The sequence below is a fragment of the Mesoplodon densirostris genome, chromosome 19, assembly GCF_025265405.1.
Source record: "Mesoplodon densirostris isolate mMesDen1 chromosome 19, mMesDen1 primary haplotype, whole genome shotgun sequence".
NCBI lineage: Eukaryota > Metazoa > Chordata > Mammalia > Artiodactyla > Ziphiidae > Mesoplodon > Mesoplodon densirostris.
The window spans coordinates 7541414-7563874 of NC_082679.1; the positions used below are offsets into that span (position 1 = coordinate 7541414).

General features: G+C 51.3%; 1 protein-coding gene across 2 annotated transcripts; it reads right to left on the bottom strand.

The window, feature by feature from the left end:
* Positions 1-1104: 1104 nt before the first annotated feature.
* SNRNP70 (small nuclear ribonucleoprotein U1 subunit 70) lies at positions 1105-17426 on the bottom strand. Of its 2 annotated transcripts, none has more exons than XM_060083403.1 (10): positions 17220-17426; positions 16306-16462; positions 14672-14734; positions 14504-14558; positions 8938-9002; positions 8732-8794; positions 7963-8044; positions 4655-4756; positions 2003-2090; positions 1105-1895 (listed from the first exon to the last, which is right to left on the bottom strand). In XM_060083403.1, the coding sequence occupies exons 2-10, from the start codon at positions 16450-16452 to the stop codon at positions 1268-1270; spliced, it is 1293 nt and encodes a 430-aa protein (XP_059939386.1). In that variant the 5' UTR covers positions 16453-16462; positions 17220-17426; the 3' UTR covers positions 1105-1267. The 2 variants fall into 2 exon arrangements, with proteins under 2 accessions (XP_059939386.1, XP_059939385.1); XM_060083402.1 differs by having other exon boundaries at positions 1105-1922.
* Between the last annotated feature and the right edge of the window lie 5035 nt (positions 17427-22461).

A 22461-nucleotide genomic window follows, 5' to 3' on the forward strand; every position in this document is an offset into this window, starting at 1 on the left:
AGCTATTGTAAATAGTCCTGCTATGAACATTGGGGTACATGTGTCTTTTCAAGTTAGAGTTTTCTCCAGATACATGCCCAGGGATTGCTGGATCATGTGGTGACTCTATTTTTAGTTTTTTAAGGAACCTCCATACTGTTCTCCATAGTGGCTTCACCAATTTACATTCCCACCAACAGTGTGGGAGGCTTCCCCTTGCTCCACACCCTCTCCAGCATTTGTCTGTAGACTTTTGGTGATGGCCATTCTGCCTGGTGTGAGGTGATCTCTCATTGTGGTTGATTTGCATTTCTCTAAATTAGCAATGTGATGTTGAGCATCTTTTCATGTGCCTGTTGGCCATCTCTGTTTTCTTTGGAGAAATGTCTATTTTGATCTACTGCCCATTTTTGACTGGGTTGTTTGTATTTTTTATATTGAGCTGTTTGTATATTTTGGAAATTAATCCCTTGTCGGTCACATCATTTGCAAATATTTTCTCCCATTCTATAGGTTGTCTTTTCATTTTGTTTCTTTCCTTTGCTGTGTAAAAGCTTTTCATTAGGTTCCAACTGTTTCTTTTTGCTTTTGTTTCTATTACTCTAGGAGTCAGAACCAAAAAAATTTCAATGCGATTTATGGCAAAGTGTGTTCTATGTTTTCCTCTAGGAGTTTTATAGTATCCGGTCTTACCTTTAGGTCTTTAGTCCATTTTGAGTTTATTTCTGTATATGGTATTATAGAATGTTTTGTCTTTTATATGTTGCTCTCATGTTTCATTTCCTCACCCTTCTTCCTGCTCTCCAACTCAGACTAACAGCTTCCCTTTCACACAAAGCTGTAGCTTCCACTGAGTATTCTAATGCCTAAGCCCCATCCCCGCACCAAGATAGGGGTATGAACAGCCGCACAAGGAATGTGTGGCACAAGGAATGTGTGGGAGAGACGTAAAAAAGGAAAGAAAGATACAAAGGGATCAAGGACCCTTAGGGAGGGCTTCCTTATCCCATCTGAAACAGCTCTGGTGTACTGGGTGGGGCTAGCCCCAGCCTTAGGTCATAAAGCTCAAGTCAAAACCAACCAAAGTAGGGCTATCAAAAGAGCAGTGAAAAAACCAAATGCCCATTATCAACAAGAAATTAATTTTATTTTTAAATCCAAGAGACCAGAATAAGGAGACTCCTACCCTTGGCTGGCAAACTTAAGTGGTGACCAAGAAGGTTTGGGGAGAGGACGACAGCAACAGGGAGGGTAGGAACACGTCCAAGCAACCGGTGGGAGGCCCTCTTCACTCTGGCGCAGCCTCCATCAAATACCCGTTCTCTGGAGCAAGGTACCCGTCGCCTCCCTCGGACTCCATGTACATGTCTCGGCCGTCGCCGCCCAGGCCCTCCAGCCCGTTGTCCTGGCCACCACCGCCCGCCCCACCTCGGGCCTCCTCCCTGCCCCGCTCCCCACCCCGCTCCCCCCGCTTGTGCTCCCGATCGCGCTCGCGATCGCGGTCCCGGCGCCGCTCCCGCTCGCTCCGGTGGCTCCGACGCCGCTCCCGATCCCGATCCCGGCCCTTCTCCTCCGGGCCATCAGGGCCGTCGGGACCCAGCTCCCCGGGAGGCCCGTCATCAGGAGGCGCGTCGCCGGCCTCGGAAGGCTCCGCCATGTCGCCGCCACCTCCGCCGCTTCGCAGCTCCTCCTTGCGTTCCCGCTCCCGCCGCGCCCGCTCACGGCTCCGGCTGCTGCGCCGCTTCCGGTCCCGGTCCTTGTCCTTGCTCCGCTCCCTGGAGCGCCGCCGCTCCTCCTTGTCGCGACTCCGCGAGCGCCGCCGCCGGTCCCGAGAGCGGGAGCGTCGTCGTTCTCGCTCCTTGTCTCGCTCGCGGCTCCGCTCCCTGCGCTCCCGCTCGCGGTCCCGGTCCCGGTCCCTGTGGGGAAGCGGGGAGGGGCCGGGCCTGGATGAGGTGGGCAGAGGGTTGCGGCAGGGTTCCCCCGCTGACCGCCCCGTCCCAGGACACCGGCTGCCCAATCTCACCTCTCATCGTAGCGGGAGGTGTCGTCCCGGCCGGAGTGCCGGATGTTGACGTCGGCGCCACCTCTGCGGGTTCCGCCTAGGCCACCTCCTGGGGGCGGGGGGCAGACCGCAGCGGGTCAGTCGGGCGGGGCCCACAGCAGGGCGAGCGAGGGGCAGCAAAGGGCGCGGCGAAGGCCACCGAGCACCTCTGTCGGCGCCCACGGGGCCAGGTGCCGTGAGGACCTTCCACCGCACTTCTCTACCACGACGCGCGCGCTCTACACAGACCAGAGGACCTCCTTCCACAGCGCGAGCTGGGAGCGCCGGTAACTGACTCCAAAGCTCATCATTTTCACCACTACAGACGCGCACAGCCTCCCGGCAAACCCTCGCTTCCAGTCATCCTCACGCCCACACGAAGCACGGCGACGGTCTTTCTAACTGAAAACGTGATCTGCTCCAAAGCCACCAAGGGCTCCCCACAGCCTAAAGCAACGTCCGTCACATGGCTGGCTCCTTCCTGTCTTTAGAGCAAGGCGCCCTGGCTCTCCACGTCCTAGGCATTTTCCAATCTCCTCGTGGTCTCCATTTCCTTCCTGCCCCAGTTACTGGGATCATTCACCCCTTTCCCTGGAACCTCATTTCCCTTGTCTAGTTAACTGCTACTTACCCTTCACACATTAACCCGAACAACGCTTCCTCTGTAAGCCTGCCCTGACCTACCAGATGAAGCCGTTCTCCGCGACTCACATACATTTCCTTCTCAGAACTTCAGGTGGAGTTTCCGATTTTACATGTACATGTGTGAGTTAACAGCTGCCTCTCCCACCAGCCTGTAACGCACCATCAAAGTCTGGACGATGTCTGGCTCTGCCCGCTCTAACTGTACGTGGTACAGCATCCAGGATATAAAATCGTATGTGCAGCGAGCAGTCAAAATGACTGAACAGCTCTAAGGAGTAGTGGACGGTCTCCTTCTTCAGATGGGGAAACAATCTCGGATAAAGCCACCTGCCCGGGGTGACTCTGCAAGGACGGGCAGAGCTGAGACCCAGGAAGCTGCCCTCTCACGCTCGCTTCTGCCCCACGCTGCCTGGAAGGAAGCTTCGGCGAGGTGGGCTGGGATTCCACATAAGGAATGACTTTCAGCAACGAGGGTGAAAAAGGAAAAGAGGCGGCCTGGATATCAAAGACATTCAAATAAGGACAAGCAACCGACCGGGCTTCTGGAATATCACAGGTATGGGGCAGAAGAGACTAGTGTTTTCAATTTTCAGGTCACAACCCAGCAATGGATCACATCATTAAATGTGATTGGTTGCAACCAATATATTAAAAAAAATAATAATAAAGCAACAGAATATAAAATACTAGTATACACTGCCTACAGAAAAGATAATTAGTTTCATAAAACTTGTTTGGGTTAAATGTATTTTTTTGCACGTAGCAATGCACTGGGTCAAGATGCACCAGGTATCACCATCAGAAAGTCAGAAACAGCAGACTCTGAAGGACTCACTCCAACCCAGAGAAACCAGACAGATAAGAACCCATCTGATAAGTTCAGAGACTCAGCAGACTGAGTGTGTGGTCTACTCAGCAAAGGCAAGTCAAGCATCACAACAGCGGGCTGGGAGGCAGACATAAGAGCAGAGGGTACTGGAGCCACCTGGGGTGTCTGCACAGGGGAGGTCATTTTCTCTGACAACTGTGTCACTCACCCTCTTAAGAGTTGGTCCTCAATAGCCATGTTTGGATGGCAGGACCTCAGCCCCAGATCCAGGTCCAATGCTGAGCCACTTAGATCCACCCGCCCCGAAACGTAGAGAGACTCATCCAGGACTGGGCTGTGGAATGCCACACTGGGCCAGTGCGGAGAGACACAGAAGAGAACAGTCCACACGAACAGCAAACAAGGCAGGAGCAAGCTGCAGAAATGCCAAAGGTGGCTCTTGACCGTTCAGGTTCAGCTTCCAGGTCCTCTTGAGGCCCAAAAGCATCGCCTGTCCCTGGGCTCCAAGACACTGGGGTTCTGTATCAACAAGGCCCCTTTATGCTTTAGGAAGCTCAAATGTACTTCTGGTGCTTGCTACCAAACTGACCTTGACTGAGATGGCGACTGACAAATTAGAGACAGAGAGTGGGGGGGACTGAATGCAGGAGGCTCCGAGGGCAGAGACTATGTATGTCTTGCTCTTGACTAGAAGCCTGGTACACAGCTGGTGATCAAACTGGCGTTTGCTGAATCAATGAATGAATGAACGAATGAGCAGGAGCAAAGTGTAAGTGGATGAGAGAGTGACTCTCACAAGCCCGACCGTACGCCGCTATCTGAGATGCTGAGCTCACTAACTCCTGCCGTTACTCCCACTTTCCAGGATGAGGAAAATGAGGCAGGAGGAAGGGAAAATCCCCCAGCCAGGAAGTCCGTAGGCTGGAATCTGATCCCAGACTGGCTTCTCAACGACAGTACTCTAGCTCCTAACTAGTAACCCAGAGTAAGAAACCAGACCAGGAAAAAGATGGTGACGAGAAAGGCTGAGCTAGAGAGGGAGAGAGCATGTGAGCAGCTGGGAGAGGAAGAGAAGACAGAAAGCAGCAGAGGGTGCAGAAAAGAGAGGGGAGAAAGCAGCCAGCAGGACGCCGAGCCTGGGCCGGGCAGGATGCGCTCACCTAGCCGCCGGGGCCTCCAGCCCTTCACGGTGCGGCCCCTCTCCACGTCCACGAGGACCCTCCTGCCGTCAATCTTCTTGCCGTCTGCGTGCTTGTAAGCGGCTGCAACAGATGCGGGGAGGGGGAGGGGAGGAGTCCCCAGAGGGTCCTCTAGTCAGGATAAGGCCCAGCTCTGTGGCATCCCCACCCCCCGGCCGTGTCCCCATTCACACACTTACACACGCGCACACATAGACACACACGCCCACCAGACAGCCAGGCAACTGACAGCCAGACCAACCCTCTCCCAAACCAGGAGGGGCCTGCTCCATCTCGGCACCTGCTTCCTTACCAACCCCCAATCACTATTGGGGGGGTGAGACCACTCCCAGGCACCATCCTGACCCTCACCACCCCCCTGGGCTCCCAGGCCATTCCTACTCCCACTCGACAGAGCAGCCCCCTCCCGCCAAGGTGGCCAAAGTCGCTGCAAAGAAACTGGAGGTTAACTCAAGGCTGGACTCTGCTGTGGGGGAGGGTTCCTCCACAACCCCAGGCATGCACCCTAAAACATCATGCTGGGGGAGGGGGCCCGGCTGGGCCGCTCTGCACCCCAGTTCACACCGGTTTCCTTTTTCTGTGATTTTTTTGGGGGGGAGGGTGAGCGTGGGGGGAACAGACATCAGAACAGAAAATGAACCAGAAGGGGGTGGGAGAAATCTTTAGGAGCTGGCAGGGAGCAGAAGGGCGGGTTATGGTGCTCCCGGGGGCCTGGAGGGGCCCCTACAGCAGGCGGGGGAGAGGACACGTGGAGGGAGGCACGGGGGATGTGCGGTGCTACTGAAAACTCCTGCCTTACCTGAGATGACTGCCACCCAACCCCAGCCCCTGTCCATCTCGCTCCACACCCCCAGCTCAACAAACGCTGGGAGGCCAAGCCCAGGCTGAGCCTCTCGGGAAGGGTGAGGAGTACAGGGGGACACGCGGGGAGAGGCACATCCTGCTCGCGGGCAGGGCACAGCAGAGGACACGCCTGACCCCCGGCCTGTCTCACGTGGGGCTGTCGGGAAGGCCAAAAAAGTCCCTTTTTCCCACCCCCAGCCCTGGCCTAGGGGGTTGTCCTCAACCAGCCACAATACCCGGCCCCGCCCCAGCCCTCTCCCCCCCAAATAACAACCAGAGGAAGAGAAAAAGGTGCCATTTACCGATGCCGGCCTTGCGGGTGTCCAAACCGAGCGGGATGGGGGGGGCTCGGCAACTCCTGGGGGCCTGGCGAGGAGGCGGGCTTCCCGGGGGGGGGACACGGGACCGCTTACCTGGAGCCCCCAAGCTTACCTGAGTACGCGCACAGACCCCACACCCACCACCACAGGGTCAGCTAAAGCTACAGGGAAGGGATTCTAGGGAGCCATGGAGGGGAGAGGAACCACATCTCCTGCACCACCTGGAGACAGGCAGAGGAAGTGGTGGACCCCAAAGAAACCTCATTGACCAGCCTTGAAAGAGGGGGAGACAAGGGTTAACATCAAGTCTGGGAGCTGGAAAGCCGTGGGACTATCTTGTTTGATTTTAAAAAGAAGGCTAGGGAGGCCTTAGCAAACCTGTCCACCTTCACCTTTCCCCAATAAAGTCCATGCTGAACTAGGCACACGCCCACCCCCTCTCAGCACGTGGAATGACTTCTCCACCTCGAACTCCACACTCCCTCCCACCACCTGCTTCAGCCCAAAGGCTGGCACCCAAGGGGACAGCCTTGGGGGTCCAGGAGATGGAGTGCTGCCCCTGACCCGAGGGGGAGGGGCCGCTTGGCCCCTGAACCCAGAGGAGGGTGGTAGGGGAAGGAAGTTAAGGACTGGGAACACCGTCAAGCGAAGGAACCCTGCTCTGGTTGTGTCCCAAACCCCAGAATAGGCCCAACCCGGGAATAACAGCAGAGAAAACATGTGACATGTGTGTTTCTAGGCTTCACTCTCTCTCCCTCTCTTAGGTCTCTAGACAGTGGGAGGGTCTTCAGGAAAATCTACACCGCCTTCTGCTGCTTACGGCCTGTCACTCAAACCCTCCCGCACCCCAGTCCCCAATCCCATGCACTCTGGAGAGCGGCTGGGCCGCTGGGCTCCACGGCCTCCCAGGAGGCCTCAACCGTGATACGGCCGACAGGACGGGGGCAGAGTACCCCGGATCCAGCGAGCGACACGAGTCCCCAAGGCCACCTCAGTGACGGCCCCGCGAAGGCGCGGGCAGGGAGCGGAGGGCTGCAGGGCTCCACACGGAGCCCTGGTCCCCGTGCATCCCGTCTTCAGTATTCCCGCCACCTTGCCACTGACGTCATGAAGCCAGGTAAGTCAGGGGGCTGGGTCGAGCCCCACTGGAGAGGCCGGCTGCCGTTCCTGTCGGGGTTCATCTCTCCCCTCCTGGGATCAGCAGGATTACTGGAGAGCAGATGGATGAGGGGCAGATGGGACCAAGGGCACCCAAACGAGGAGAGGGTTCTGGGTGCGGGGAGGCTGAGGGGGCGACTGGGGATGGGAGGAGGGATGCCTCGCTGCTCCTGAGCTGCCTGGCTAAGCTGGGCTGGTGTGCGGTGCTGAATGATCTTACCCATGATACAAACCCTTATACCAACCATACACTGAGGTGTTGTAAGGGGAGCGTAAGCATCAGCTGCAAGCCAGCTGCGTGGTGGCTGCAGTGACAATAAGAACAGTCAATTAATACGGCGGCCCCTGGACACGCCGCAGCCCTGCCCGCCCCCCCCCAACCCATCCCTGCCCACGTGGACGCCGCCGCGGCCTCAAAGGGGGCTCTGGAGATGTGGGGGCAGGCGCTGAACACGCCAACCGGCCCACTGCCCGCTGAGGAGCAGGGCGGGGGCCGGGGTGGGGAGGCGGAGGGTCGGGTGGCCCAGCCCCAGCCCAGCTGGGGGAAGAGAGGGCAGCTTCAAAGGCCAGTCCTCGTTCTAACCTGGCCGCCCCCAACTCCGGGGCGGGGGGGAACGGGGAGAGGCTCCCCGAAACTCCGACCCTCCCCCCACCTCCCGCTAGCCCCAGCCGCCGCCCGGCTCCCTCCTTGCCCCTGAGGTTCAACGTGTGACACTTACCTCCCCGGGTTCACACACACACACACGTTGTGGGGGATTTTGGTTTTTGTTTTTAAAAAAACACGTATATAAAAAAAAAAAAGATATATCAGAAACAGAGGGAGGAGGAGAGAGACATTGCTAATGTCAGGTTTGGCAGGGAGGGGGGCAGGGACAGACGACGGGAAGGGGCTGGGGCAGCAGAGAAGAGAGAGGGTCAGAGGGCAGGGCACAGGCGGGAGGTACTCACAATGCATGTCTCGCTCGTGTTCGTACTCGATGAAGGCATAGCCTCGAGGCTTTCCTGACCGCTTACTGTAGACCATATGTATCTGGGGGGCAGAGGTCAGCTCTGACACAGGGAAATCCCACCCTGTCAATCACACAGCCCGTATGCCAGGCCCTGGGCTGGGTGATGCCAGCGACAGAAACCTCAGACCCTCTCTCTCCGTCCCTTCAAGGACCCAGAGTGACTGCTGCTCTAATGGCCCTGGGCTTCGCAGTTTATGTGCACGATGACCTCAAGCCCTTGCTACAGCCCAGAGCATTTAAGTGACTTTTAAATTAAATGAAGAAATGTCAGTTAAACATGAAGCCTTGTTCTAAAACAAGAATCAACATACATTTTCTATAAAGGTATAGAGAAGACAGCAGGTATTTCCAGCTCTGAGGGCCATACGGTCTCTTTCGCAACTGCCCGACCGACTCTGCCTTACGGCAATAGCAACCGCAACAACAGTAAACAAATGGGCCTGGCTGGTTACCAACAAAACTTTACTTACAAAAACCAACTTTGTAGTTAGCTGACCTGTGCTCTAAATCAGCAGCAAGTAGTCACTACCTCTTTGCTGTCCTTCTGCTGTCCCAAGCCTACCGCATGGAAGTGCAGTCAGGATAGAAACCCAGGCCATGGACTCCGAAGCCAGAAATGAGGCAATGCATCCTCAGGGCTGGGAGCCAGCCTCCTCCCTCCCTCCACACACGTCCAACTCAAACTCCCCGCGCCCCGGTCCACTCACTCTTTTGATGGGTCCGTACACCTCAAACTCTCTCCGGAGCTTGGATTCTGTCGTGTCATAGTTCTGCAAGGAGACAGAAATGAAGTTAAGTGGGAGAAGCTCTCAGAACATCCCCGGGACCTAGTCTACTGCCCACACCCAAGCTCTCAGCAGTCCAGGGTTCCAGACTCCTCTGGGGCTCCAGGGATTGGGAGCTGGGGACTCACCACTCTAGCCACAAAGAGAGTCTTGAAGGCATCACCCTGAGCATTGGGATCATTGTGCGGGTCCCCTGTGCAGGAAAAAAAGAATTTCTAAGTAGAAGGTGCCAACAGTATCGTAGAGCAAGACAGAAACAGACCGACGGGCAGAGACCCAGAACTCTTAGTCGCCTGGCCACCTTGGGCGTGCCCCTCTGAGCCCTGGTTTCCCCAAAGCACAGCAGCCTTCATCTACGTGGTTGATTTAGGCTGACGAAGGGAGCGGGTAAGACTGACTTCAAGCTGACAGGACGGGGTCCAGCCTAAGTGCCCTTTCAGACGAATGTATCCTGAGGCCCAGGTCCCTCCCAGGCGTAACCAGCCCAAAGAGGCAGCTCTGGAGAAGCAGCCTGATCCCTCCGGGCACTGCGCTTCCTCTCTCACCTGCAGGGCCACAGTGCCGCCCACAGGCAGGGCCTGCAACTGCAGCCCCATGGGAGACCTGAGATCAAGCAAGCCTAAGACTGGGAGTGGAAGCCCAGCAGAGGCCAAGCCCTGCTTTCTGCCCTATGCCCTGTGGCCTCAGGGAGGAACCCACGGCTGGCGCTGGAGCTCACAAGAGGCGGGTCAGATTCTTACTCCCAGCCTTACTACCGCCAGACCACTGAGGAATAATCATCTCCACAGACAGAAACCAGACTCTTATTACAAAACCAACGCCAGAGGTGATTCTGATGGGTCAGGCCTGGGAAGAAAGAAGTCTTTTTCACCAAGTATGGCGGCCCCAGCACACACAATGGCTCTTGACTCCTGCCAGGGCCCCAAAGGCACCCTGCCCATTGCCAGTGGAGGCGGTTCTTCTACAATACAGTGCTACTTTCTGAAGAACTTGCCATATTCTATGAGAATGTGAGAAAAGGAATAACATTAATAATTTACTGAACACATAATTCGGCTCAGACACTGCTGGAGGCTGAGACTTATTTACCATCATTTTGCAAATGGAAATACAACCCACTCCTGAGGCATGGAAGAGAAGTGTCAGACAGCAGAGAGGCCAAGCTCAGCTTTCCATCCCAGCCTGATCTCACAGCCCAGGCCCCAGGCTGAACCCCCGCATGTTAGCTTCTCAGAGAAGCCAGAGAATTTAAGGTCACAGATCTGTTTCCCATGAGAGAGGTTGGCTGCAGACATAAACTAAGTTCAGGACGACTTTCGGGAATTTCTTGGAAAACATTAGACTGAACCCAAATTTAAAGGAATGACTACCTGGAAACTGATGGTAGCCTTTGCAAACAAGTCCATCTTTGTGCCTGTCCCTCACTTCCTCACCAAACCTCATCCCTTTGGGTTGTAATTTTCTGTGCCCAAATGTCTCAGTCTGCATCCATTCACCCAACAGATATCTATTAAGCACTTTGTGCCTGAAACTCCCATAGGTGCTGGGGATTCAACAAAGACAAAAAAGATGCCTGCCTTCTTGGAGCTCATCTGTTACTGGAGGGAGGCTGAAGGTAAACAAGGTAAATAAGGCAACCATCTAGTTCTATCTGGTAATAGCAGAGAGATGGGGAGAAGAATTTTAATGGGAAGGTCAGGAAAGGCCTCACTGAGATAACATTTGACCTGAAACTGTATTGAACGGGAAATAAACCTCACAACACCAGGCAGCAGGTGTTCTAACACGTAGAGCAGGAGCAGTGCAGTGGGATCCCACCACTGCCTGGGCGCGTGGACGGAGGCCAGACCGCAGAGCGCTGAGCTCCCTGATGGGCAGCCCGGAGGAGCCCGGCAGACAAAAGGGGAAACCACCCCGGGCACACCACACGAGTCTCTATAGTTTCTCCCTAACCAAGAGGCCCAGGAGTGTGACCAAAGGTAAAATCTAGTGCAGCTGAGCCAACGGTACCCACGTATCTGAGCTAAGAGGGTGACAATGAAATGCAGTTGGTGAGCGGTTCACCAGTCAACATGCACACACCCTCACTCCACTCCACCCCGCTGGCAACCCTGCCCTCGGGAAATCCTTGGTTAAAAGGGATTATGTAGGTAGCAGCCCAGAGCAGGGGCTCAAAGGACTAGATTGTGGAGCTGAGAAAACTCATTAGGCTTTTAGACGGTGAAGGAAGTATCTCAGAACTCCTGCTTTCGCTAACATACCCGGCCTCCACAAACAGCCATCTTCTGTCTTAAAAGCGGGAGTAATAACCCCTGCTGCACTTGGAAGCTCTAAGTCAAAATCATGACATATTCAATACGTCAGGTGTTCAGCAAGGAGCAAGGTCCCCTTGAATGGTAGCTGTTAACTGTGACAAGACACAGCAAGTTTCTGTACTTGGGGATGGAGGCTCTCGGGGGCAGGGAAACCCTACTATACTTGACCCATCCTTTCCTTTTCCTTTTCTTTCACGGGGAAGTTCAAACACTTAAGGAAATAGAGAACAGTGTAACGAACCCCTCTGAACCAGCTTCCACTATCACCACATGGCTACACTTGTTACATCTCTAACCCCACCAGGATTTTAAGTCAAACCCCGGATATACCACTGTAGTTGCTAATAAAGACTAAAAAAAAAAAAAAAAAAAAAAATAACAACGGTACTGCTATTATGACTTAAAAAGTTAACATTGGGCTTCCCTGGTGGCGCAGTGGTTGAGAGTCCGCCTGCCGATGCAGGGGACACGGGTTCGTGCCCCGATCCCGGAAGATCCCACATGCCGCGGAGCGGCTGGGCCCGCGAGCCATGGCCGTGGAGCCTGCGTGTCCGGAGCCTGTGCTCCGCAACGGGAGAGGCCACAGCAGTGAGAGGCCCGCGTACAGAAAAAAAAAAAAAAAAAAAAAAAAAAAAAAGTTAACATTAATTCCTGAACTTCACTAAGACCCAGTGTTCAAATGTCCTTGACGGTTTCAAAACTGGATTTTTACAGTTGGCTCATTTAAATCAGGATCCAAACAAGCTCCACACTTACCATTTTGGCTGAAGTGCCTTTTGACTGTTTAATCCATTTGGTTCACTCCCTGCCCCCTGCCACTCTTTTAACATTTGTTAAAGAAACTGGATCACATGTTTGTCCTATACAATTTCCCACATTCTAAATTTGACTTGACTGCATCCTCAGTATTGTTTAACATGCCAGGATCCCAGTTTTAAAGTATGAAAAACAATTTCCAACAGGAGAAGTGACTTATCCAAGGCCACACAGCTCTGAGTGGCAGAGGTGGGGTTAAAACTCATGTGGGTCAGAGATGAATGGATAAAGAAGACGTGGCACATATATACAATGGAATATTACTCAGCCATAACAAGGAACAAAATTGAGTTGTTTGTAATGAGGTGGATGGACCTAGAGCCTGTCAAACAAAGTGAAGTAAGTCAGAAAGAGAAAAACAAACAGCGTATGCTAACGCACATATACGGAATCTAAAAAAAAATGGTACGGATGAACCTAGCGGCAGGGCAGGAATAAAGATGCAGACGTAGAGAACGGACTTGAGGACACGGGCCGGTGGCGCGGGGAAGGGGCAGCTGGGACAGAGTAGCACTGACATGTGTACACGACCACATGTAAAATGGGTGGCTAGTGGGAAGCTGCTGCACAGCGCAGGGAGATCAGTTCGATGCTCTGTGACCACCTAGAGGGGTGGGACAGGGAGGATGGGAGGGAAGCTCAAGAGGGAGAGGATATGGGGATATATGTATACTTGTAATTGATTCACTTTGTTCTACAACAGAAACTAATACAACATTGTAAAGCAATTATACTCCAATAAAGATTAAAGCAAACAGACAACTCATGTGGGTCAGACTACAAGGTCTGTGCCCCAGCAGCAGAGCTGAAAGGTTCCCCAAGTTACCTGCTGCCAACAGTTCTGTGAGCCAGGTCCTACAGGAGCCGGGCCACAATGGTGAGCAAATTCCATCCAAACCCTGCCTTCCTGGAGCAACTATGAACCAATGTAAGATAGATATTCACCAGTGAATCCTTCCTGCAGACTGAAGTGACCAACCTGCAGCAGGACTCAGGGCTTTCAGTGTACACGGGGACTCGGACCAGAGCAAGAAAGTCCCAAAGGGCTTCCTTGAGGAGTGACGCTGACAGAGATACGAAGAGCAGCTCCATAAAAACCAAATATCACGTGAGACTGAGGGAAGAGCCCAGGCAAAGACCCAGTGACAGGAGAGCATCTGGGAAGGAAGAGGCATGAGAAGAGGCCCGTGCTGGCTGGAGCACGAGGGGAGCATGGGCAGAATGCATCCCCAGTGGGCAGGGAAGGGACTCCAGTCTTTTTGCTGAAAGCAAAAGGAGGCTGTGTGTGGGAATTCCCTGGCGGTCCAGCGGTTAGGACTCTGCGCTTTCACTGCCGAGGGCTGGGGTTCAATCCCTGGTTAGGGAACTAGGATTCTGCAGGCTGCGTGGTGTGCCCTCCCCCGCCAAAAGGGTGTTAGCAAAGAAAGGTACAATCAGAGTTCTATTTTAAAAAGCCCCACAGAGGGAACTTCCCTGGCGGTCCAGTGGTTAAGACTTTGCACTTCCAGTGCAGAGGGTGTGAGTTTGATCCCTGGTCAGGGAACTAATATCCCACAGGCCGTGCAGCACAGATTAAAAAAAAAACAAAAAAAGCCCTCCAGAACCTGGTGGGGACAGAGATGCAGGTAAACCCCGTTAGACATTAGACTGTGCGTCCAGGCTAGAGGGGCCCTGGGTGGTGGACACAGAAAGAGGGCTCAGATTTGTGACAGGGATAGGTTTTGGTGACAAGCTGGGGAAACAGCAAGAAAAAGTCGTTAAAAGCAAACTGGGTGGTCATGACTGAGGTCATGATTTGCAAAGCTGGATGACCATGTTCCAGCAAAGGAAACATCCAAAGACCAGGTTGCTGGGGAGAGGAAATCCTGATTATGGTCTGGACACTGAGTTTGAGATGCCTTTGAGGCGTCCAAGAAAAGACAGGAAGACAGTGAGAGTCAGGGCTCAGACAGCTCTCATTTAGATGCCCAGGTATTCAGTTGTGAAGCATTTGCATAAGCTCCCTGAGGAATGGGCCACACCAGGGAATAAGGTTCTGAGTGAAGTGATTCACCATACACGCACAAGTATAGGAGGAAAACCCAAGTCCTAACTACAAAGCCCTCGCCCGAACAAGAAAGGGCCACTGGAGATGGCTATGTGACCCTCTTGTGAAGTCTGGTCAATCCTACAAGGTCCCTATATCCCCAACTCCAACCCCTCCTGTACCTGGAAGGAATGAAACACCCGCAGTCCAACGATCAGGGAGCCGAGGTGGGGCCAGGACCGCCTCACTAGCCGGGACCCCCCTGCCTTGCCCTGTGAGACCTGGCTGGGCTGTGGGAGCCCCTCCAAGTGCAGGCCCCGACAGGAGGCAGCCCAAGGTGCCAGGCTCCTTTCCTGCCCACCCTGACTCCACACTCCCCTGCTTAAATGCCTAAACCAAATACAATGCATGGCAAATGGTGGGGTTAAAAGAGTGAACTGACAACCCGCTTTCCCGAATTAAAGTCCTGGGGTGGACTGGCGGAGAGAAGCACAGGAGTGCGCGAACGAGAGGTGACAGGAGGAAGGAGGGACTTACACATTTTCAGCTCTGTCTCGACTTCCTGCTGTCGCCGCTCAATCTTTTCCCGTCTCTGTCAGGAGAAAGGTAGACAACTGAATACAGACAGAAGTGCCCTGATGTCAGGGAACATCCTGAAGAAAGAGGCAAAAAAGGATGTGGGGCCAGAAGACAGGCACTACATACCTTCCTCTCCATGCGCTCCTCCCGAGTTTCTGCTCGAGTTGGAGGAGGGGCATCTCGAGGGTCCTGGGAACAAGAAGAGGTGACAGGGTGGGAGGAACAGGGGAAAACAGCAAGAGACACCTAGCCAGGAAATAATAAATATCTTGGCCACGCTCCCCTGCGTGTTTACACACACGCGTGCACCAACAAACATGGACAGTTCCAGGGCGCAGAACAAAGCGCCGTCCATGGACCAATGCTATCTGTGAAATGTTACTGGTCTGTGACAAGAGGGGTAGAGAAGCCAGGGATTGGTATTCAGAAACTTCTACAGCTATCTGACAGAGGAGTTTTATGCCCACTGAACTTAATAAAAAATTTTGATTTTTTACTTTGTAGTCTTTCTCTAAAAATACTAGAGGGCTTCCCTGGTGGCGCAGTGGCTGAGAGTCCGCCTGCCAATGCAGGGGACACGGGTTTGTGCCCCGGTCCGGGAAGATCCCACATGCCATGGAGCGGCTGGGCCCGTGAGCCATGGCCGCTGAGCCTGCGCATCCAGAGCCTGTGCTCCGCAACGGGAGAGGCCACAACAGTGAGAGGCCCGCGTACAGCAAAATAAATAAATAAATAAATAAAAATACTAGAAAAATGAAAGAAACTCTCTTGTATTTATCAAGAACATCAACCTGCAGCATATTTGTCCTCAGTCATACACAGGAATCGGGACCAGGCCTGAAGCAAAAGGAGCTGACAGCGCCGTGCTCAGAGGTAAACAACTGAACACCCCCGACGGCCGGAGCAGCTCCTGAAGGCCTCAGCAAGCGCTCATCAAATAGTAACTGGCACATAACCCATGTCTGCCACTGACCTGTAGCCATTAACTTAGTGTAACCGGCGAACAACACTTTCCAAGTACCAGTTCAATGAGGGCGGCAAATCCCACTAAAGAGCCGATCTTCTGTCACCTCGCTACTAACTTCTGCTCTGCAACTTCCTCCATGTCCCCTTTCCCACTCGATGCCAGAACTTTCTTCTTCTGACTTCTGGCAGCATTTCTCAGGTGTTCTCTGAAACACCTTAAGAAGTGGAAGTTGTTATCCCAATTTCACAAATGAAAAAACTGAGGCCCAAGAGCCCAAGTCGTTTATTCATGTTTATCCTGAAATTCTCAAGCCCACGGTCCTGAGCAGGCCATCACCTGGTGCTAACCCTTTACAAACATCACCCTGTGACAAAAATGGTAAATATAATGATAAATACTGACATTTGCTGACTGCTTAGTATCAAGCCCCGTGACATAAAATTTCCAGTTAATTCTCCGTCAATATTACAGCGAAGATACTAATATCCCCTTGCTATAGATGAAGCGATCAAAGCACCAAAAGGATGCACCACTTGCCCAAGGTCACACAGCTAATAAATGGTGTGCCAAGGTCTACCTAACTCGAGAGCCGGAATCCTCAACGGGTAGTTACGGAACTTCCACAAAAACCAACAAGGGATGCATTATCAACCCCAATCAAGACAGGGAAACTGAGCATAAAAGTCACCTGCCTAAATCACACAGCTGGAAAATTGGCCAGAGACTGGACTCCCCAATCCAGCCCCACGGCCCCCAGAACCCAACCCAGTCCACGTCTGCTCAGTGAACTCACCTCAAACTCTCGGATGTATGGCGCAATGCCACAGTAAGGTTGATTGTGGTGTTTTTCATGTGGCAGTTTCTCCAGGGGTGGCAGGTACGGGATGGGGTCACGGGGAGCAAAGAGAGCCAGAAGGTTGGGTGGCAGGAACTGGGTCATCTTGCCAAGTCTGAGAGCAGAAGCAGGACCACATTATATGAGGGTGGGCTGGGAGAGATGAGGCCCCTATAATCCCTCGACTTCCAAGAAAAGAGGGAAATAGGGGCAAAATCTCAGTATCAGAACAAGTTCTGTAGGGGCACAGAGTGCTCCTAAGCCACAAGGGAAAGGAATAAATCTGAATGAGAAAGCAGGTTTTGGAGGGAGGGCTGTGTGAAGGTGGGGCGAAGCCGATAAGGGAAACAAAGACTGAAAAAGCGTTTCTGAGTAGTGAAGTCTCAGAGTCCTGAGCAAGGAACTGCGGGGCTGAGGGTCCCTGGGGGCTTGCGGGGCATCAAGGATCCTGAGAAAGGAGGTCCAAGGCAGTGGCGGCTGGTGGTCCCATACCTTGGATAACAGGTTATGGAGCGAGGGTCGCAGGAAGTCTCCGATCAAGGAAGGGGATCAAAAGTAGCAAACCTCAAGCCAGGGAGTTGTGGGTAATAGATCTGGGCCCCACAGGCGAAATGAATTATGGGTAAGGGTCGGTGGAGGCAAGGAAAAAAAGGCAACACATCGCAAGGGCCTGTGGGTAACTGACCGCTGAAGAGGAGGGGGACTATGGGAAGAGGGCCTAAGTGACCAGAGAACTCTGGATAAAGGGTGCAAAAAGGTGCTATGGCAGTGGCGCGGGAAGGGGACCCAGCCGCGGGGAAGGGACTGGGGCACACCGCAAGGGCTTGTGGGTAGCGGCCCCACAGCCGGTAAGGCCACTAAGTCACACTCACCCGCCGCGCGGCGCCCTCCTCGGCCTAGCGACGGTCCGGGGGCTCGCGGCGGCCCCTCAGCAGCAGATACTCCTGCTCTGGCTTCGACTCTGGCGGCGTCCGCGCCCCTCAGTCTCTGTCGCTCGCTTACCGCGCGCACCAGGCCGCTGCTCACGAGCCCGCGCGGCTTCGGCTCGCGACAGGGCAAGGGGTGGAACCAGCCTCAAATCCCTCCGCCGTTCGCACTGCGCACGCGCTGCGTGAGTCCATCACAACTCACACACGGGGAGCCTAGGGCCGCCGCGGGCACTGCGCACGCGCAAGACCAGTACCCCCGCCTTCCGGCACCTTAAACGCCTTTGCCGCGGCAAGCTGGAGGTCACAGTGCGCAGGCGCGCTTCGCCCCAAGCCGTCTACTTCCACCTCGCGCTCTGGGATCCGACCGCCTCTGTCCGCGAGACTCCTCACTTTGCTCCACCCCTTTCCCCCAGCACGCTTCCCGGATCTTGTGCGCATGCGTGTCTCGTCATGTAGTGCGCATGCGTGTCTCGTCATGTAGTGCGCTTTACCCTTCCGCCGCTCGGCAAAGAATCCCTCTGTGAACGGTGTGATTGCCTAACCTATTAAATCAGTAACTATTAATCGAGTGACCAATGTGTGCTCGGCATTGTTTGGACTCTGGGATATAGCACGTGACTAAAGCAAAGTCTTTTCCTTTTTGGAGCTTGCATTGTACTGAGGGAGACAATAAAGGCATTAAAAAAATAAATTTAATTTCGTATAGTGGCCAGCACAATAAAGAAAAATAGGAGAGAGTAGGGTGTTGGGCAGTGAAAGAGGAACTATTTTAGAAAGGATGACAATGGAAGGCTCTTCTGAAGAGGTGACATTTGAACAAAGGCCCGATGGAAAGGAGATTGGGGCGGGATTAACAGCAAGTGCAAAGACCCTGACTTAGGATGGATCGCAGGAATCCCAGGTGGTTGGCCAAGAGAGCAGAGAACTGGTGGCCATGTTATTTAGGGCCCTGTAGACCTGTAAGAAGTAAATATTTTAAGTTTTTTTGATAGATGCAATTGGCTGTTTAATAATACAGAAATTATTACAACATTTAAATGACTAACATGTTTAAAATATTTTGACATTTGCTTTATGTATGTATATGGGAACTCTCTGAACTATTTTTTTGACGTTTTCCATAATTCTAAAATTATTTCAAAATAAAAAGTCTAAAGAAAATACAGCTAAACCTGCCTTAATAATGTTTTGTTTTGTTTTTTCTGTACCACTGGAAAGTAAATTGCTGCGGCACTGCACCTCTAAATATTTCACCATGCATCTCCTAAGAAAAAGGCATTCTTCTACATAACCACAGAACTAGTTTCACCTCTTAGAAAGTTTATCCAGTCCCTATTCAGATTTTCCCAATTGACCCACTAGTATTTTGTTTTAATCTGAACCAGGAGCCATTCAAGTTTCATGCATTGTATTTGGTTGTCATGTCTCTTTATTCTCTTTTAATATAGAATACAGACACACACTTTTTTTCCCCATATGTTCTTGGTTTTTCTCCAGAGTTCAGACCAGTTTCCCGTAGAATGTCCCACATTCTGGATTTGTCTGATTGTTTCCTCATGGTGTTTAGTGTGTTCCACAACCTCTGTTTTGCCTATAAAATGGAAATTGAGTCTGAGGTTTGAATAGACTAACGTTGAGCATTTTTGGCAAGAATGTTTCCCTGGTGATACTGCAGACTTCATATTGCATCACCTCTGGAGGCGCAATAATGTCAGATAGCCCCACTATTATAATGCTGAGTTTGACCACCTGATCAAGGGGCTAACTCATAGATCTCTCCTTGTAAAAGTACATTTTCCCCTTGGTAATCTAAGCAGAGAGACTTTGCCACTGTTCCCCGACCACCTCATCTCTCACCTCATGGTTGTAGCAGCCATTGCTGATCTTTGCCTGAATAAAGTGTGACATGGGGGAGAGGGCAGATTTTTTCTGAAAAGAAATAGGAAGTCACTAAAGGGTTTTGATCAGGAGATGGACAGAACATAATTTGCATTCTTAAAAAATCACGTCAATGGCTGTGGACAGAAAAATTGAAGGGAGGAGGCTGAAGGGGAACAGGCAGATGCTTAGGAGGCTACAATTCCCAGGGAAGAGATGGTGGCTTGGACTAAGATGGTAGTGTTACCAAACTCAGGTTCAGCTACTCGCTGCTGGGAAGTCAATACTCCAGCGACAAGTGTTGGTAGGAAAGGAAAGGTTGCTTTATTCAGGAGGCCAACAACCTGGGGAGAAGGTGGACTCATGTCCCAAGGAACCAACTCACCACTGCCTATCAGGGCACAAGAGATTTTATTTTATTATTTTATTTTATTTTATTTATTTTAGCTGCACCACATGGCATGCAGGATCTTAGGTTCCCGACCAGGGATCAAACCCATGCCCCCTGCAGTGGAAGAGCAGAGCCTTAACCACTGGACCACAAGGGTAGTCCCACAAGAGCTTTTATTTTTTAAATTAATTAATTAATTTTTGTCTGCTTTGGTTCTTCATTGCTGTGTACGGACTTTCTTTAATTGTGGAGAGTGGGGGCTACTTTTTTTTTTTTTGAGGTACATGGGCCTCTCACTGTTGTGGCCTCTCCCATTGCAGAGCACAGGCTCTGAACGCGCAGGCTCAGCGGCCATGGCTCACGGGCCCAGCCGCTCTGCGGCATGTGGGATCTTCCTGTACTGGGGCATGAACCCACGTCCCCTGCATCGGCAGGCAGACTCTCAACCACTGCGCGACCAGGAAAGCCCGGGGCTACTCTTCATTGCATGGCTACAGTCTGGTTATCATGTAGTTAACTTCTTCCACCTGGTGGGGGTTTTGGTATCTGCAAAACATCTCAAAGGAGATGACTCAGAATATTATCAAGAGCCCTTGAGGAGGAACTAAATGTCCTTAACTTTGTTTAATGACTAAAGAATTATTATTTTGTCCTGTTTGACTGCTTTTCTTTGCTTCTGCATTTTTTTTCATTTTTCTGATGAAATTTATTCTTTGGCTAAAGTTTTTTACAGACAGAAGGCAGGCAGAGGACATGGAGAGGGGGTCTCTTCTGGGAAGACCCCATAGGGTCCTGCCCCGTTACAGTAACAGTGAGGTGGAAAGGAGTGGTAACATTCAGGATCTATTGTGAAGGTAGGTCTCACTTGGTTACTATAGAAGTGGAATTAGAGTGTATGGAAAAGAGGGACGTTAAAAATAATTCCTAGAGGAAATTAAGGAGACAGCTAAATGCAATGTGGGATCCTGGGTTAGATTCTAAACCGGAAAAAGAACATTAGTGGAAAATTGTTGAGATTCAAATGAGGTCTGTACCACTGGTTAATGGTATTATACCCTTGTTAATTTCCTGACAAATAATTGTACTATGGTTATGTAAGTTGACGTTGGTGAAAACTGGGTGAAGGATATATGGGAACTCTGTACTATTCTTTGCATCTTTTCTGTAAGTCTGAAACGATTTAAAAATTACAAGTTTAAAGAAAAAATTTTAATGAAGCTAATCTTCCCTTAATAGTAATAAAGGGTTAGATTTTCATACTAAGCGAAGTAAGCCAGACAGAGAAAGACAAATATCATATGATATCACTTATATGTGGAATCTAAAAAAAATGATACAAATGAACCTATTTACAAAGCAGGAATAGACCCACAGATATAGAAAAACAAATGTACAGTTACTGAAGGGGAAAGGGGGGGGAGGGTTAAATTAGGAGCTTGGGATTAACATATACACACTACTATATATAAAATAGATAACCAGCAAGGACCTACTGTGTAACATAGGGAAGTATACTCAATATTTTGTAATAACCTGTAAGGAAAAAGAATCTGAAAAAGAATCTCTCTATATATGTATACATGTATAACGGAATCACTTTGCTATACACTGAAACTAACACAAGATTGTAAGTCAACTATACCTAAATAAAAAATAATAATAATCCTCACTCCTAGATTTGTAGACTAAGCAACTGGGTAATTGGTGGTGCCACTGATTTACAGAGGGAAGATGTGGGGAAGAGTGGGATTGTTGAGGAGGACTTCTGGGTTTGGACACATCAAAGATGTCTCTTTGACACTCAAGTGGAGCTGTGGAGTTGAAAGTTGGAAGATATGGCAATCACGGAAGAGTTTGGGCCTGGAAACCTAAATTTGGGAGTCATTGGAGTAGACGTAGTATTTGAAACCATGTGACTGAATGAACTCAGTTAGGAGAGGAGAGAAGATGGAGAAGGGAAGACATCTGAGGACCAAGTCCCAAGGCCCTCCATCAGAATTCAGAAAAAGCAAGAAGACCCAGCAAAGGAGACTGAGTAGGAATGATCACAAATGTAGGAGAAAAACCAGGAGAGTTGGGTGTCCAGGAAGCCAAGAAGGAAAGTGCTTCAAGAAGGAGCCAGTGTTGGGCTTCCCTGGTGGTGCAGTGGTTAAGAATCCACCTGCCAATGCAGGGGACACAGGTTCAATCCCTGGTCCTGGAAGATCTCACATGCTGCGGAGCAACTAAGCCTGTGAGCCACAACTACTGAGCCCGCGTGCTGCAACTACTGAAGCACACGCGCCTAGAGCCAGGGCTCCGCAACAAGAGAAGCCACAGCAATAAGAAGTCCATGCACTGCAACGAAGACCCAACGCAGCCAAAAAAAATCATTAAATTAAAAAAAAATTTAAAAAAAGGAGGCAGTGTCAAGATATGGAAGCAATCTACGTGTCCATCAGCAGATGAATGGATAAAGAAGATGTGGTGTATATATACAACAGAATACTACTCAGCCATAAAAGAATGAAATTTTGCCATTTGCTGCAACCTGGATGAACTTGGAGGGCATTATGCTAAGTGAAATAAGTCAGACGAAGACAAATACTGTATGATATCACTTACATGTGGAGCCTGAAAAATACAACAAACTAGCGAATATAATAAAAAAGAAGCAGATTCACAGATATAGAGAACAAACTAGTGGCTACCAGTGGGGAGAGGGAGGGGGGCAGGGGCATGATAGGGGTAGGGGGAAAAAAGGGTTATTATAGGACTATATGAAATCACTTGTGTGAAACTTTTGAAAATTGTAAAGCACTATAGAATTTAAAGAATCTTTCATTCAATAAAAAAAAGAAAGGAGGAGGAGGATGGACCTAGAGATTATCAATACTAAGTGAAGCGAGTCAGACAGAGAAAGACAAATATCATATG